Genomic DNA, 16,522 nt, shown 5'->3' with positions numbered 1-16,522 from the left:
CAATTTATTTGGCACTGCGACAGACTATATTTAATTGAAGAGGTGCAGTACAGAGAGCTGCCACTGGGGGTGTATCTGAGATAAGGTGAGGTGGTTGGTCTATATGAGTGTGCTGTTTTTTTATTTTAGAAGAGGCGCCTTGTTGAACTTCACCTACCTGATTTTTATGGTTACCATTGTTAATAGTTGACATGGATGAGTTCTACTAAATACTAGTCAACTATGAAAGAAAATTTGGCTTCTAAATGGATAGTCTGGCCTCAAGGAATCCCAAACATACACAAAAACAGGATAACATGGTTGAACAGATATCCGTATAATAATTATATTATATTTTTACTTCATAGCATCATTGTATTTACAGGCTAACTCAAGCACAAGCTACACACCACTTAGAAAGGCACGTATTTGGTTCTGGCCAGAGATCATAGGTTATCTTCAAGGTTATTACACAGAGGAACAATGGACCATAATAGCACCATGTGGATCTAGATAAATGGGTTCGTTCATCTCCATTATCCATCGATAAAGGCCTCACAACTAAGGGCCAAGTAAGTAAAGTATCATGTCTGCAAAATGCTACTAGGATAGTAGTGTTTGACTCAAAAGGTTCTTGGGTCAAATACGATGGCAGCAGTCTACACATAGGCATCCTTGAGCAAGATGCCTAGCTCTACCGGATCATAACTGAAATATATCTACCTTCAATGTAAGTCCCTTTGGTCAAAGGTCTCTGCTGAATGACTAAAAACCTGTATACATTTCTTAATTCTGCACTCTCTACCCTACCATCAGAATTCCCCTGTGTAACCAAGAAGACTTAATGTAATTATGCTCCTTAAGGATCCTTTAGCTGAGGCTCTGGCCTGGTTATGTACACTGCAGAGATGTTTGAGTGCTAATTAGCCCTGACCTGTGAGAGGTAGGGTCCAGTGTAAAAGCCTTGGGACACACTCACTCACACACACACACACACACACACACACACACACACACACACGCGCGCAAACACACACAATAAATCAAGGACGAAGGCTTCTGGTTCAGGGGCACACTGACCCAAAGGAATGGGGAAGTGGAGGTAAGCTGAAGAGGAACAGGGGCTCTGTGATGAGGTAAAGGCCATACACGTTGGATACAACGCTGAAGGCATGAATCAAACTAAACACCTGAAAATATGCATTGCAGGTCTTTAAATCTGCAACTTGAATCAGATCTTTTTACTCCAAAGCAAACCTCACATCTGGCCTAATTGTTGTGACGCAATCTGCCTATAAGGTCGTTTTGTATCATTTAGCAATTTAACATTTCGTTTGTGCAGCAATTATGAACACACACACGCACACACACACACACACACACACACACACACTCTGGATGAAAACGCGCGAAATGCGCCCTCTATATTTCATCACTCTCCTTCTATGCCTCCCTCGATCCCTCCAGGGCACACCCAGCCTGCGTGCAGCCACGGATGTCATGGCAACCCGGCAGCGGATCTCAGGCGGCAGAATGGGCTAATCAGGGAGGGGGTTTAGTTATAGCTTCCCAGATGGTTACGTGCCTACTAGCCACCAGCCTCCCGAAGTATTATTCATTCATCACCGTCTCCAGGGAACAGCATCCTCAGAGAACTGTCCTCTTGTGTTTGTCATGTAGCGCACCAGGCGACGGCTTTACCTCTACACTCCGAACACGTGGACGTATTTAACCCGGGAAACATTTTGGTTTATCATGTGTCTAATGGCAACAATGTGCATTGGGTGTGCTCCATAAATGCCTTAAAAAAGCAGGATGGTTATTATGTGGCTGGAAGGTGTTCCGGATGCCTCGTTTGCGAATGGCTTATGTTTCTTATCACCAAGCATCTGATAATGTCCTGACCTGATGTGGACCTGGCCGAGGAGAGGACCTCTGTCCCTCACATGCAGGCAGCCATCTTGTTATCTGTTCTGTTCAGTTCTTTCAAAACTGCAACACTAGCACCCTCAAGTGTGTGGATACAGCATAACACAAAACCACTTGAGATTAATTATTACAGCCAACTTTATCTTCATCATACACTCAATCATCTGTTCATTGCAAGTAGAGAACATAAAAAAAGAGTAACTAATTTCGTCTATGTAGAAAAATATTGAGCGAAAGTGCGTTACATCGTATCTTTGACTACATCTTTCCCTGGCAATTGTTGAACTGAATGCGACAGACTTTGGTTAGCTTTTAAAACATAATATACACTATGATGTATACGCTACAGCGTGAATCGATGAATCGATTATGACAAGGGACATAATGCCACCCTCATTGAATCCCTACGTATTAAAGACATGGAAGGTGAAGTTGTCTTGCTTGGGTTTGATGTTGAAGTTGTAGTGGCCGATGCGGTTTCTTTGGTAGAAGACGATGCAGGTGAAACCGGCCATAAAGATCACCATTATAGCAATTCCCAGAAAGCTGAAGCCCACGACTTGGAGTATATCACTTTCCGTCTCAAGGCTATCTGTGAAGTTCATTCAGGAAAAGTCACAGATCACACAAATCCTGACGGGAAACAAGCTGCTCAAATAACCGACTAGATGTACACTACGCAATGATGATAGTGATACAAATAATGCCTTGTGTATCCCTTAACAGAGGAATAGCTCTAGCTATTACTCCATTCAACCAATAAACCCAGACACTTTGAATACACAACTCGGATATGAGTCATCATAAATTCCTCAAAACACACACTCAACTAAAATTGGTGAAGTCACCCTAGTGTCTGTTCAATATACATTATATGGACGAGCAAACGTATCTACTGCAAACATGTTCTAGCTTATCATTATTCCGGGAGAGAAAGAGGGAAACCACTCACACTCATGCTCTCGTATCAAAGCCCCAGAGGAGCCGACAAGTGGATCAACTGTTCTGGCAAGGCGGGCCTTACTCATGCTGCAGTCCTGAAAGGACACATTTGATTGTTTGACTGGCTTTCAAGTTGGCAGGGGGAAAAGCAGCGCATCATCAGTGAACAGTGAAAGTCCTCACAGGTACACATGTCGCCGATCCCATCTCCACACAGATCTGGACCTGGCAGTGGAGGTAGACCACGTCCAACTCCACGAAGGAGAAGATCCGCACCGACAACGAGGAAGAGCTCGAGTTCCCGTTGCTTATGATTGCAGTGTAGGAGTCGGGCAGAGGACAGCTGGACACAAATAATTCATAAACAACAAAACGTATACACTGCAAAGTCGTTTTTATAAGCGATAGCCACCCCCCCCCGCCACAATCTCCAGGTACTCTCCCAAACCTGCAACTTGGTAACAGCAGAGCTATTACCCAGACACCTACCCGTTGTTCAGGAAAATGTAGCTGGGGTTTTCCTGAATATTCCTGGTGGGGGTGGCCCAGCACTTGCTGATGACCAGCCTCATCTCCTCGGCGGAGGTGTTCATGGAGACCTTTACCACCACCTCCTCGTCAGGGGACAAAGTGTAGTTGTGCGGCAGGGCAGACGTGCCGTTCAGCAACTGAATGATCACTTTGAAGGAGCCCGAGGCCGATATAGGGTCTATGTTCATGTTGTATCTGGAAATAGTAGAAAGTTCAACGTTTGCAGCACACCATGTTACCCCTACAGATAAACAGCTCCACAAAGAATAAAAAAAAAGAATAATGCTATTCGATTTTGTCTATATTGAGACTCTACCCCATGTCACCGAAGTTTGCGGAGATGAAGACGCTCTTCCTGTAGGTGCAGCGGATGGGCACCGCCATGTGCACGATGCCCTTGGTGCCGTCCAGCAATGGCTCTGGGCTGTTGAATAGGGTCACCTTGGCTGTGAGGTAGGAGTAGTTCTATATACAAACCCCACATTTTGAATAATTTTCATTGTATATTTTCTCAAAAAGGATACAACAAAGTTCACCCTCAGCAACAAAAGCAGCCGTTCATTGAGTAAGGCCTTGTTGAGATTGCTTAAAAAAGTAAAACCACACTGACGCTGAGCAGGTTGGTGTCGTTCCATGCCGCGGTCAGGCGCACGTGGGTATCGTTGAGGTCGCGTGGGAGGTTGGACACCTGGCCGAGGTGGAGTGACTGCAAACTGATTTGGTTGGTCTGCAGAAAATCCTTGGCTACCGTCACCATGATGGCCTTCGGGCTGCATTCCACCGAGATGGATGGAAGCCCTTTCTTAATGGTGGGCAGGCTCATGAACTTACTGTAGTTAAAGGGTACAGTGGTGGGCGTGGCTAAGGAAGAGGTAGTGAAAAGTACAGTGGTGGACGGGGCTAACGAAGAGGTAGTGACAGGTAGAGTGGTGGGTTGGGCTAACGAAGAGGTAGTGACAGGTAGAGTGGTGGGCGGGGCTAATGAAGAGGTAGTGACAGGTAGAGTGGTGGGCGGGGCTAAGGAAGAGGTAGTGACAGGTAGAGTGGTGGGCGGGGCTAACGAAGAGGTAGTGACAGGTGGAGTGGTGGGCGGGGCTAAGGAAGAGGTAGTGACAGGTAGAGTGGTGGGCGTGGCTAAGGAAGAGGTAGTGACAGGTACAGTGGTGGGCGGGGCTAAGGAAGAGGTAGTGACAGGTAGAGTGGTGGACGGGGCTAACGAAGAGGTAGTGACAGGTATAGTGGTGGGCGGGGCTGACGAAGAGGTAGTGACAGGTATAGTGGTGGGCAGGGCTAACGAAGAGGTAGTGATAGGTAGAGTGGTGGGCGTGGCTAAGGAAGAGGTAGTGACAGGTAGAGTGGTGGACGGGGCTAACGAAGAGGTAGTGACAGGTAGAGTGGTGGGCGTGGCTAAGGAAGAGGTAGTGACAGGTAGAGTGGTGGGCGTGGCTAAGGAAGAGGTAGTGACAGGTAGAGTGGTGGGCGGGGCTAAGGAAGAGGTAGTGACAGGAAGAGTGGTGGGCGGGGCTAAGGAAGAGGTAGTGACAGGTAGAGTGGTGGGCGGGGCTAAGGAAGAGGTAGTGACAGGTAGAGTGGTGGGCGGGGCTAAGGAAGAGGTAGTGACAGGTAGAGTGGTGGGCGGGGCTAAGGAAGAGGTAGTGACAGGTACAGTGGTGGGCGGGGCTAACGAAGAGGTAGTGACAGGTAGAGTGGTGGGCGGGGCTAAGGAAGAGGTAGTGACAGGTACAGGGGTGGGCGGGGCTAACGAAGAGGTAGTGACAGGTAGAGTGGTGGGCGGGGTTAAGGAAGAGGTAGTGACAGGTAGAGTGGTGGGCGGGGCTAACGAAGAGGTAGTGGTATCTACAGAGAGAACAAGGTGAAATAGTGAGTATTAGAGAACATCCAACAAACATCTAGACACTTTTCTTATTATTATGTTATTTCTCTACAATTCTACCAATGAACATAGGGTCTTCCGGACCATATACCTTCACAGACTCGTCCTGGCCAATCCGAGCCCATATCTTCAAAGCCATCATTACAAACACATGTGTAGGAGCCCCAGGTATTATTGCATATGGCATTTTGGGAACAGTCGCTCAGCTCCGAAGCACATTCATCAACATCTAAAGGAATGACAAAATAAAATGACATTTGAAATGCACTTCATCTTGATCAAGGATGCCTACATGGAGTCTGCGGACGTTGGGCTTTGAACATAAAAACTTGTCTTTGTCTGGGAGTCAAAACAGCTCAACTATCCTCTCCTGGACCATGCAGTGAGAGATACATACCAGATACGCTGTTTTCGTCCACACTGTATCTGGTGCTGTTTAACAGGGAGCTCAACAGTGCAGAGGACACGTTGAGCATGGTGACACTCGCGTCGTAGACGATGGAGAAGTTGACAACCACGCTGCCCTGTGACAGGCTGGTGATCTCGATTCTCACCTTCCTATTGTCAACCAGTTCTTTGAGCTCTGAAGAGAGAGACTTGTATATCTGTTGGTAACAAGGGAGGGACAGATGGATGGATGGTGGATGGATGGATGGAATAGGTATGGACAGAGCACAGGTCAATTATTGCCTTTACCTTAATAATGGCAAGTCATTACAGAAAAAAACAAGAAGAATAGTATGTTTTGTAATCATGCCTGTGCAACTCTAAACTATGTGGCTATGGAGATGGTAATGAGTGACCAACATACCTCTTCCTTAAAACTCTTGGAGAAATTGAAGTAAGCCTGACTGCTTGCGTTTAGGAAGTCATCAGTGAAGTTCAGATTTGTCACTTTTGTAGTGGCCTTAAGGGTCTGAGCAGCTGAAGAAAAGACAAAGTTCAAAGTAATTGTATAATAACGTATAAAAATGCACAATGGTCACAATGTTATCCAAAACCAATCTATTGTAAAAAATACCTTAATAGTGATACACATGTGCAATGCAACTACCTAGTGGGCCCAAAGGCTACTGCACACATTATTTCTCTGACAAATTGCATCATAGAATTGAGCCATGGTTAGCTTCGGGAATATAGTATTGTAGTCTTCGGCTACAGGCCTGAAACACTTTTGACACTGGGAAGGGGGCCTTGAGTGAAAACAGGTTGGGAACACCTGTTATAGAGCAATCGGCCCGTAATTGACTTACCCGTCTTCACATTCAATAGGTGACTCTCCCCTTGGGCATCACATGCACAGGGGGTGACGGTGACACTGTAGAGCACCCCAGGATCCAGATCTGTCATGTTCACCTTGGTCTCAAAGGTCACCAGGTGATTGATGATCTCTGACCCCTCTCTCAGATCAACTAAATAGCTTGTCTGGTTGCTCTGTGTCAGGCCAGACCAGGACAGGCAGAAGGATGTTCCCGCAATGTGGGATGAAGACAGTTGGGTGAGCTGGGGAGGAGCTGGTTGGTGGTTGTGGGAAGGTTGAGAAGAGGAAGGAGAAGAGGAAGGAGAAGAAGAAGAAGAAGAAGAAGAAGAAGAAGAAGAAGAAGAAGAAGAAGAAGAAGAAGAAGAAGAAGAAGAAGAAGAAGATGACTAAGCGCAATTCAAGTTAAACGACGGTTCTGGTAAAATGAGTTGTAGATACACATTCCTGTTTCCTTTCTCAACATTTACAGGAGACGGGTGATGTGTACTTCGTACCACATGTGGCCATCTCCTCAGGCGGTGTGGTGCCTGTGTTAGAAGTGGCGCTTGTCTGCAGGGTGGTCGGGGCTGAAGCCGACCACCTGGGTGGGTCCAGGGTGGGTCCAGGAGTGGCAGAGGGGCTTTGTCTTGTGGATCCAGTTTGTCCGTTGATACAGGGGGTTGCATTGGTGGGGGTCTGGTAAACTGCAAATCAAAAAGATGGGCGATGTCAAGGTCGTCCTCTGTAGGTCAAATGCAAACACATTCAATGCCCAATATAAAAGAAAATTGTTGTAGTGCTCAGAGGAAAGAGGGAATGCACTTATGTCCCTATGTAAGGTACATATCATGCACTGTATATCTATACGCTGATTGATATTGGAGCTTATGTATCCCTATCCTCGTTACAATACCCCGCTGCTGAGACAGAAATGATCTCTGAGTCACTCTGACACACAACTATTTATAGTCTCTATGAAAAGTCTCATCCTCTCACTGTATCGCGAACACACACACATCCAATATATCATGTCCGCCCATTCATAGAGAGAACTGCCCCTCGCCAACACACCTTCACACCATGCACCAGCATTTTGGGGAAGAACGTCTGTGTAGCCGTGGCGACAGGAGCAGTGGTAGGAGGCCGCGGTGTTGTTACACTCGGCATGAGGGGAGCAATTACGGAGAGCAGGCTGCGCACACTCATCCACGTCTGTGTTGACAAATGAAGACACATTGTGTGCTTGTGCAGTAATGAGTAGGTTTATGAGGCACAGGTATATGCTGTAGCAGTATAGTCGCGCGGAATAATAAGGTATACTGAACTACAAGGCTGGGTGTGCACTTTGGGTATATGCTGAATTCACTAAAAGCAACTTTTGCATCAAATATCGTGGTGTATATTTAGGTAAATTTATAAAGATGACACCACTGTATTACCCATGTGGCATTTCCTTGAAATGGTTCCCAAAATATGAATTGATTGTTGATAATTAAAGCTGTTGTTTAAATGGTGGTTTGGTGGTTTGGATTGAAATGTGTTTGTATCCTTTTTGTAAGGAATCACTGATAAACAATGGTGCCACAGACACATTGTTTTTCCGATTGAGGGGTCACAGTTACATACAGTTAATTACTTTCACATTTAGATTATACCATTTAAATATTATATTCATAACAAAGTGCATTCAAATTCTTGTTAGATTCATGTGTGTGAGTGGGTGTGTGTAGTGGTGATAGCTTTTCCAGCGATGCAGGAAGCGTCCCACAGATGACCGTCAAAAAGAAGTATCGGGGGAGGGAAACTGTGGCGGTTTACTGACTCACACTTCCTGAACACTGAGTTCTGGAGAATGTCATGAATCACAAACCTCCATACACAGGAGCAACCAAACAGCTAGACTGTTAGACACTCACAATCATTAAGCATGTAACTGTGTCAATTTAGGAAACATATGACTGGAACAGCTTACACTGCTCACTTTCTGAAGGTGGATGATGTCTGCATATTTATCTCTTATATATATCTTATATCTATCGTTTTTGTATTTTGCTGTAAAGGAGAACGCTAGAATGGAGGCCGATTGCTAACAAGTATGTGGGATGATTCATGATCCACATACTTTCCAGAACAAGTCTGCTCAATGATGAGATTCCTCCTGGCCCACAAAGGTTACATTTTATTTTGTCTCTTTTGAATAAATAAATGACATTTTAGCTTGGTATATAGTATAACTATAGTATGCATTCACTTACTGCACCAGTGGCCATCTCCGAGAGGCAAGAGAGTGCTTCAAGTTCTTCATGGTAATCTTTCTGACCATGAGATTGTCCTTACCTTCCACTGTTACAGAGGACACCTCTGATATGTCCCTGAGGAGTCCATGCATTTTGGCCGTGGTGACGTCCAGGGAGAGTGTGGCATCACAGCCAATTATCAGAGACGTAGCGGTGCTGTAAGGAACCACTGGACACGAGCTGAGATACTGGACCGAAATATCTGAGGAGTTCAGCGCCCCGCTCACCTAGCAGGGGTACAGACATGCACAACACAGATGGAGGAAATTGCAATGAGTTCAATTAAAGAAAAAGTTTCAGAGAATCAATGACATAAAGTATACTTTCGTAGTAGGTAGCTTCCTTCCAAAAATTCTAAATTATGAAAAGCTTCAAAATATAAGGACATTCTTTAAACCACTGATCCCATTTTTTGCATTCATTGCTAGCATACCATGGTGTGCAACAATTGTGTGTGGTTAAAAAGTCCTTTATCCAAGGCCATCATGACATCATAATCCGTCTTCACTGTCACCGTCACATTGAGCCTCCATCCTCCGTTGGCTTCGTAATGTGTAAACACTGAAAAAGATTACACTTTGCTTTTAACACACATAACACAAACAAGAAAACAAGAGATTGGGCCTCCAACAAAAGAAGACTACAAGATAAGAACCATGTTAAAAAATCCAACTAATTATCACTGAATAACTACTTACTGGCAGGGTCGACACATCGGGAACGATTCAACGTTTGGCAGCATTTCTGCCAACCTGGGCAGTCGATGTCCCAAACACAGGTTTGGCAGCCGTCATGTGACTTTTCAGCTGCGGTCGGGCAGAATCCCGGCTTGGTAGTGAACTCCCTGGTTCTGTTGAGTGCTGAATGACAAGATATAACTCACTATAAGACCTTTATATATATACATATAAACTGAAGTCTTGTTAGCGGATAGCTCCAAAGAAACATATGGCGTTATTAGTTATAAGTAGTATTTACTGGGTATTTATTTATTTAGCAGACCCTTTAATCCAAAGCGACTTGAGATGCATGTAATTAAGGCAGGTAGGGTGAGAGATCTTGATCAAGGATGTTTATTGATAGCCTGTGGATATGAAGGTAAATTACCCTAGCCCACTATTTAAATATGAATACAATATGTCATCATCTACTATGTCGTAGGGGTTTTAATCATGAGCCTGGCTGGAGATTCAGGATTATGCTGTGTTGTCTACTACTCTTTGACACTGTAAAGGTGTGAAGAAATATTCAAATGTACTGAGGTACCATATGTATATGGTACCTAATAGGCAACCACGAGCACGTAAACATTTCATGTCTCTGAATTCACCTCAAGTCACTTTGGATAAAAGGGTCTACCACATACAGTAAATATGAAATGTCAAAAGGAAAGTGGTTGTAGTAGCGTCAATGCTAACAGACAACGACTCACGCAGCACACAGTAGCGGCCCATGTGTACGAAACCATGGCAGCATCTGGTGACCTCTCGGACGACCTCTTTGTACTCCAGCCCCGAGGTCATCTTGTAAAGAGTGACTTTACACATCCGCCATGGCAGCCAGCCCCCGCAGTGTCTTTGCACGATGTAAGGGACCGCATGATATACCAACCTACTCTGTTTCCTGGTCTCATTGATGGTGCAGAGGTGGTACCCTGTCTTCGATAAGTCTTTTCCTACAATTACAGAAAAGCAAAGAGAAGGTGTTTCGTTATTCGGTTTCTCATGGAAACAGATGTTAAGTTGATGAATTCCAAAAGGTCACAACTGACACTAAGGGTACATTAATCAAGCATTAACAGTTAATTAACAGTTAATTAACAGCCACTTATGGTCTAGTAATCAGTTTACTTATAGTATTCTTATAGTATTTAAGTTTACTCATGGTGTTCACATAAAGTAAGTTGATGGGGTTCATGATAACTTCTGCATTTATTCATACATTATTTTATAGCATTAGGTTTAACCCTAACTGCCTAACCCACTAGCCCTTACCCTAAACCATTTGCTAATGCTATAAAGCAATTATTACTACTACATTAACTAATGTTAATTAATGGTTAATTAACGTACCCTAAAGTTTTACACTCTAAAATGCATTTTACGTTCTAAAATGCATTCGGAAGGTTCATGGTGTGTTTTTATCACTGACGCTCTGTAAGTATAACGTGATCCATACTTATCCATACGTAGCTATCTATCTGTAATTTTCATCTGGGAGTCACCTTGTATAAAAGCTCCTAATTTGACTTAATTTCCATTAAATGAGGACTAATTCAAATGAATAAATTAAAGGAGTTAAACTTGTAACTAAGACAAAGCATTGTCCTAATACAAATCTCCCACATACTATACAACATTTTTCTCAACAACATCAACATAAGAAATCTCAACAGAGGCCTACCTTCCATCATAGTGTGGTGTCCCCTCGCGAGGGCCACAAGGGCCCCAGCAATCCACATAGAGTGTACCCAGCTCATTTTCTGATAAAGACCCATTCCCCCACTATGCATTCAGCCACCACATCGTACCTGCGTATTCCTCACTAAGATGGTGGAATGATTCAGGGCGTATTCATCTTCTCAAGTCCTCTGTGATCCCACTCCCACCCATCCCCTAGCTGATTCGAAGGCCCCCAGGTGAACCACATTTACCACAGCAGCACAGCAGGCTAATGGCCTACGGGGAGTTGTACATGCAACATTGTTAGCTCTGACATGCTGCAAGTAAGCAGTTTATGACAAAATATGTTATACTTCAAATTCTGACATGGCCGGGTTTCGTCTAGTTCAAGCTGGTTTTGAACGTTTTTTGTTCTTTTGACAACCTTGCATGTAACATGGAGTATTCGTTAGACAGTATGGGTTAGGAAATCCATGAAGATCTTTTTGTGACAAGAGAAGGTTTTCAATAGTTGAAAACAAGTTATTATTTGACGTTAATTAGACATTAATAATGGAAGTGTCAGCATGAGTAAACATGTTTTTGGTGTGAGTAGGAAAGAGAAGCATGCTGGGAGACGGCTCGAGTCCCGGTCCCCTGTGAATTGATACCATTGATACCCACCGCGGTCACCATGGCAGCACTGTAAACTCTCAGCGTGACAGTTAATTGTCAAGTAAAGGGGAGACGGGAAAAATATAAAGTACTCGACACATTTAATCGAAAATGTTGGGTTTTCAAACGACATTGAAACAACCTTTTTCCTTAATAATACAAATAACAGCCTTTTGAGACAAAAATAAATATTTTTCAGAATTGTGCTGGCCAAGAGAAAACAACAGACAAATGCACTCTTGTTTTGCAAAACAAGATATCATAGCTTTAACGTGAAGAGCCTATATGATGTACTAATTTGATCCACAGCATTTCAGCCGTGGCTGGTTATGCTTATTTTTCTTCTTTCATGGTGTGAAAATGGGTTCAATTAGTTTTGCTTCAGTCAAACAGTCAGCCAGGTGTATCAAGCTGATTATGTAATTGAGCATGCTGAGGGAGGTAGGGAGGGAGGTGGGGCATACTGGTTGCATATCAAGAATAAATATATAATTTAATATACAATGTGTACAAATAAAAATCTCTATTAGCTATAAGAAAATATTCTTCTTGTAAATGAAAAATTTCATTAGGAAATATATTTTCTTATCATAGGCTATTGGTTATTATAGGCTATAGGTTATAGGGTACAAATAAAACATAGAAACATCTACAGCAAAATGAAGCGCACTATGAAGGACAATCCATCAATCCAGCTGCCGGAATTGTGGGGGAACCCATCCAGCGTAAGTGAACAGTGTCAAAACGTGACATTTGGCCAACAGTGCCACAACTGTGGTAAGCAGAACCACTTCAAAAGCCAATGCAGGTCTACCAAGTCAAGCAGACCAAACAGACAGGTAAACCAGCTATATGCTGAAACAAACTCCAGCAATGAAAGTGAAGACACATTCAACATTGAAGGCTTGTCCTTGCATGAAGATGAGAAGAAAATTGACAAGGAAGGACATTGTTTTGTGACTGTTAATGACAAACAACTAAACCTGAAAGTGGATACCGGGGCGAAATGTAACGCTATGTCCCTTAACACATACAAACTTGTCAGGCACACTGAAGAACTGCAAATGCCAATTAAGCAGGTCAATCTTGTAGCATTTGGCGGATCTATGATCAAACCGATTGGCACAGTGACATTACCATGCAAGCTAAATGAACAGCTGTATAACCTACAGTTGTCAGCCCTCCACGTCGTATCCCAGCTGCAGTGCAAAAAAAAGTGGAACAAGAGCTCCAAAGAATGCAAACCCTGGGAGTAATTGAACCTGAGGATGAGCCCACAGAATGGGTTTCGAATTTAGTGGCCACACACAAGAAAGAGACGGGTGACGTGCGCATCTGCATAGACCCCAGAAACCTAAACAAGGCCCTTATGCGCCCTCACCATCCCATGCACACGGTGGAGGAGGTTGCCGCTCAGATGTCACGTGCCACTATCTTTTCCGTCCTTGATGCTAAATGCTCCTTCTGGCAAGTCAGACTGGATGATGCCTCATCCCTCCTCACAACATTCACAACTCCGTATGGCCGATTCAAGTTCTTGAAGATGCAGTTCGGAATTTGTACAGCCTCAGAAGTGTTTCGAAGAGCCATGGAACAAATCTTTGCAGGACATCCTTTTCTCTGTTTTGGGACCTCAGTGGTGGAACGAGCTCCCTACCGAAGTCAGGACCGCAGAGTCGCTCACCAGCTTCCGCAAAAGACTCAAAACTCACCTGTTCAGAGTTCATCTCGACTCTGCATAGAAACCAATGCACAGCCACCATTGAATGTTGTACGTCCTGGCACTTGTACATTGCACTTATTCAAGGTACTTAATTGTGTAGCATCTACAGTAGCTGCTATCGCTGCTTTACACGGGGAATGGGTTAGCCTAGCGATTGTAATACTTGCACTTGGTTCTATGAACGTCTTTACTGTACCGACAGCGATATATTGTTTCACTTCTTTTGACAAATGTACTTATTGTAACAAATGCACTTATTGTAAGTCGCTTTGGATAAAAGCGTCTGCTAAATGCCCTAAATGTAAATGTAAATGTAAAACATCCATGTGCTATAATCGTGGACGACATCATCATCGGTGGTAAAGACCCTGATGAGCATGAAAGAAACCTGAAATAGGTACTGGATCGTGCCAGACAGATGCAACTGAGACTGAATCCCAGCAAATGCAAGTTTGGACTCAACGAGGTGAGCTATGTTGGGCACACATTCACAGAAAAGGGTCTAAAAACAGACCCTAAAAAAATAAAAGCAATCAGTGAAATGCCACCCCCAGAGGACAAGCCAGCTCTTCAGCGTTTCTTAGGAATGGTAAACTACTTGGGCAAGTTCATTCCAAACCTAAGTGAGCTAACCATACCACTACATCAGCTGCTCCACAAGGAAGTGGTGTGGAATTGGACGGAGCATCAACAGAATGCTTTTGACAGGCTCAAGACCTGCATCAGCATGCCACCTGTACTCCATTACTATGATGTGAGACAACCAGTGACACTCACCTGTGATGCATTACAATATGGTTTAGGGGCTGCCTGCCTCCAAGAGGAGAATCCCGTGGCATACGCGTCTCCCACACTGACCCAGACGGAGACGAGATACGCGCAAATCGAAAAGGAACTCCAAGCAGTGGTCTTCGCCTGCTACAAATTCTATGACTACATCTAAGGCAAGCCGGTTGTGATTGAGACTGACCACCAGCCCTTGGTCACCATTCACAACAAGCCATTTCACACCTTCCCAGCTCGCCTGCAACGCATGATGTTACAGTTGCAATAATTCGACCTGACTCTCACCTACAAAAAAGGAAAGCACCTCTGCTTAGCTGACACCCTTTCCTGTGCACCGAGGTGCAACGCCAGCCCCCAGAGGGCAGAACGGCCAGAGTTTGAGGTGATGAAAGTTTAACTAATATCCCCACGGCGTCTTCAAGAACTCTGTCAATACACTGCTGAAGACACGGTGCTGCAGAAACTCACCTGTTTCATTCAACGGGGCTTGCCAAGACGTCCATGCAGCGTACCTACAGAGGTGAGACCATTTTTCAGTTTCCGTGATGAACTCACCGCCGAAGACAGGGTCATCATGAAAAGAAACAGCGGTCGTGCCCACTGCCCTGCACTTGGAATACCTGAAGGTGCTACACATGGGACACCCAGGATTTGAATCCACCAAGGGAAGGGCAAGGGAAAGTGTTATCTGGCCATTTTTAAATGAGGACATTCAGGCTGTCGTTATGGGATGCGGAGTCTGTAACAGCCTGAGGCCTCACCAGCAAAAAGAGCCGCTAAAACTGCACACAGTCCCAGACCTTCCCTGGTCTCTTGTCGCCACAGACATGTTTCAATGGAAGAATCACCATTACCTGCTGCTTGTTGATTCATATTCTGGCTGGTTTGAAATTGACCGGCTCAGCAGCCTGTCATCATTGACTGTCATCAATAAGCTAAAGCGTCACTTCTCAGTCCACGGCATACCACAGAAGCTGTACTCAGATAATGGAACAAAGTTTACCAGCCAGGCCTTCCATGACTTCGCCCGATCTTGGGATTTCCAGCATGTGACAAGCAGTCCAGAGTATCCTCAGTCCAATGGACTCAGTGAGAGGGCCGTAAGGAGTGCAAAGAAACTGTTAGAGATCACAGAGGGGGACGGGACAGACTTCTACCTGAATCTGCTTGGAACACGAAACATGCCCCGAGACAACATCTTGGGCTCACCTGCACAAAGGCTGTTGTCCCGTCGCACTCGGACCATTCTGCCCATCTGCAAACAATTGCTAAAACCAGCTGCAAGAACCCCGTCCAGCATCAAAGCACAATTAACAAAGAAACGCCGGACACAAAAACACTATTACGACAAGAGCAGCAAACCACTACGCCCTCTGGAACCAGACTAGGTGGTGAGACTCCAAACGCAAAGGGGATATGATACAGTTGGAGTGGTGAAGCGGAGGTGTGATGAGCCAAGATCATATGTTGTGGATTCTGAAGGGAAGGAATACCAACGCCACATCCTGCCAGTGATGGAGCCACAGCCTCCGAAGAGCATCACATACACTGATGAATTGAACACAACACTCCACACTTGACCCCGACATGGACAAAATACAAAGGACTGAAGGAACTGAACAAATACCAGCAGAACAGAGTCACAGACAACGAAATCCAGAAAAGTCTCCCACCAGTGTATCCCAGCAGGGCGTGGGATCCGAGCAACGTGTTGTAGCGCCGGTCAAAAACCCAGTTCAAGTTGCCAATTCTATGTGTTTAACTAGGTCCAGCAGAGCCTCTAGGCCAAATAGAAAATACATTAACTGAGCTTGCTGCTGAAGGTAATTGAATCCAAAATGTCAGAAATAATGCTTTGTTATTTGACTTTTGCATAATGTTTTATTCTGTTAACAATGCGTTTAGTTGTGGGGCACTTAGTTAAAGTTAAGTGAACCAGATCATATTTACATTTCAATTATAATACTGCTGTTAGTGTAGAAGTGTATGTATTTATGTTTCTCATGTTAAGGAGCCACAGCTAAAGAAGGGGAATGTAGATAGTTTTACTGTTTAACGGTTTGACCCTAAAATGTTACCGTACTGTGAGTGGGTCTCGCGGGATTAACCTCACGTGATTTGGCTGTGATTACCCGGAACTCGATA

The 16,522-nt window shown here is 44.5% G+C and overlaps 1 protein-coding gene across 1 annotated transcript; it reads right to left on the bottom strand.

Annotated features, from left to right (window-relative positions):
- Positions 1 to 2,312: 2,312 nt before the first annotated feature.
- On the bottom strand, positions 2,313 to 11,309 carry umodl1 (uromodulin-like 1; the record flags this gene model as incomplete). The annotated part of the gene is made up of 17 exons (XM_079739042.1): positions 2,313 to 2,500; positions 2,861 to 2,945; positions 3,034 to 3,193; positions 3,340 to 3,576; positions 3,698 to 3,846; positions 3,992 to 5,160; positions 5,367 to 5,504; positions 5,673 to 5,880; positions 6,087 to 6,199; positions 6,529 to 6,789; positions 7,031 to 7,219; positions 7,587 to 7,727; positions 8,853 to 9,039; positions 9,246 to 9,373; positions 9,511 to 9,672; positions 10,245 to 10,487; positions 11,216 to 11,309. The coding sequence occupies 17 exons, from the start codon at positions 11,307 to 11,309 to the stop codon at positions 2,313 to 2,315; spliced, it is 3,852 nt and encodes a 1,283-aa protein (XP_079595168.1).
- Between the last annotated feature and the right edge of the window lie 5,213 nt (positions 11,310 to 16,522).

This window comes from Pollachius pollachius (genome assembly GCF_949987615.1).
Source record: "Pollachius pollachius genome assembly, chromosome: 6".
In the NCBI taxonomy this organism is placed as follows: domain Eukaryota; kingdom Metazoa; phylum Chordata; class Actinopteri; order Gadiformes; family Gadidae; genus Pollachius; species Pollachius pollachius.
The sequence above is the reverse complement of the archived record's forward strand: the minus strand, read 5'-3'. Positions and strand labels throughout refer to the sequence as shown.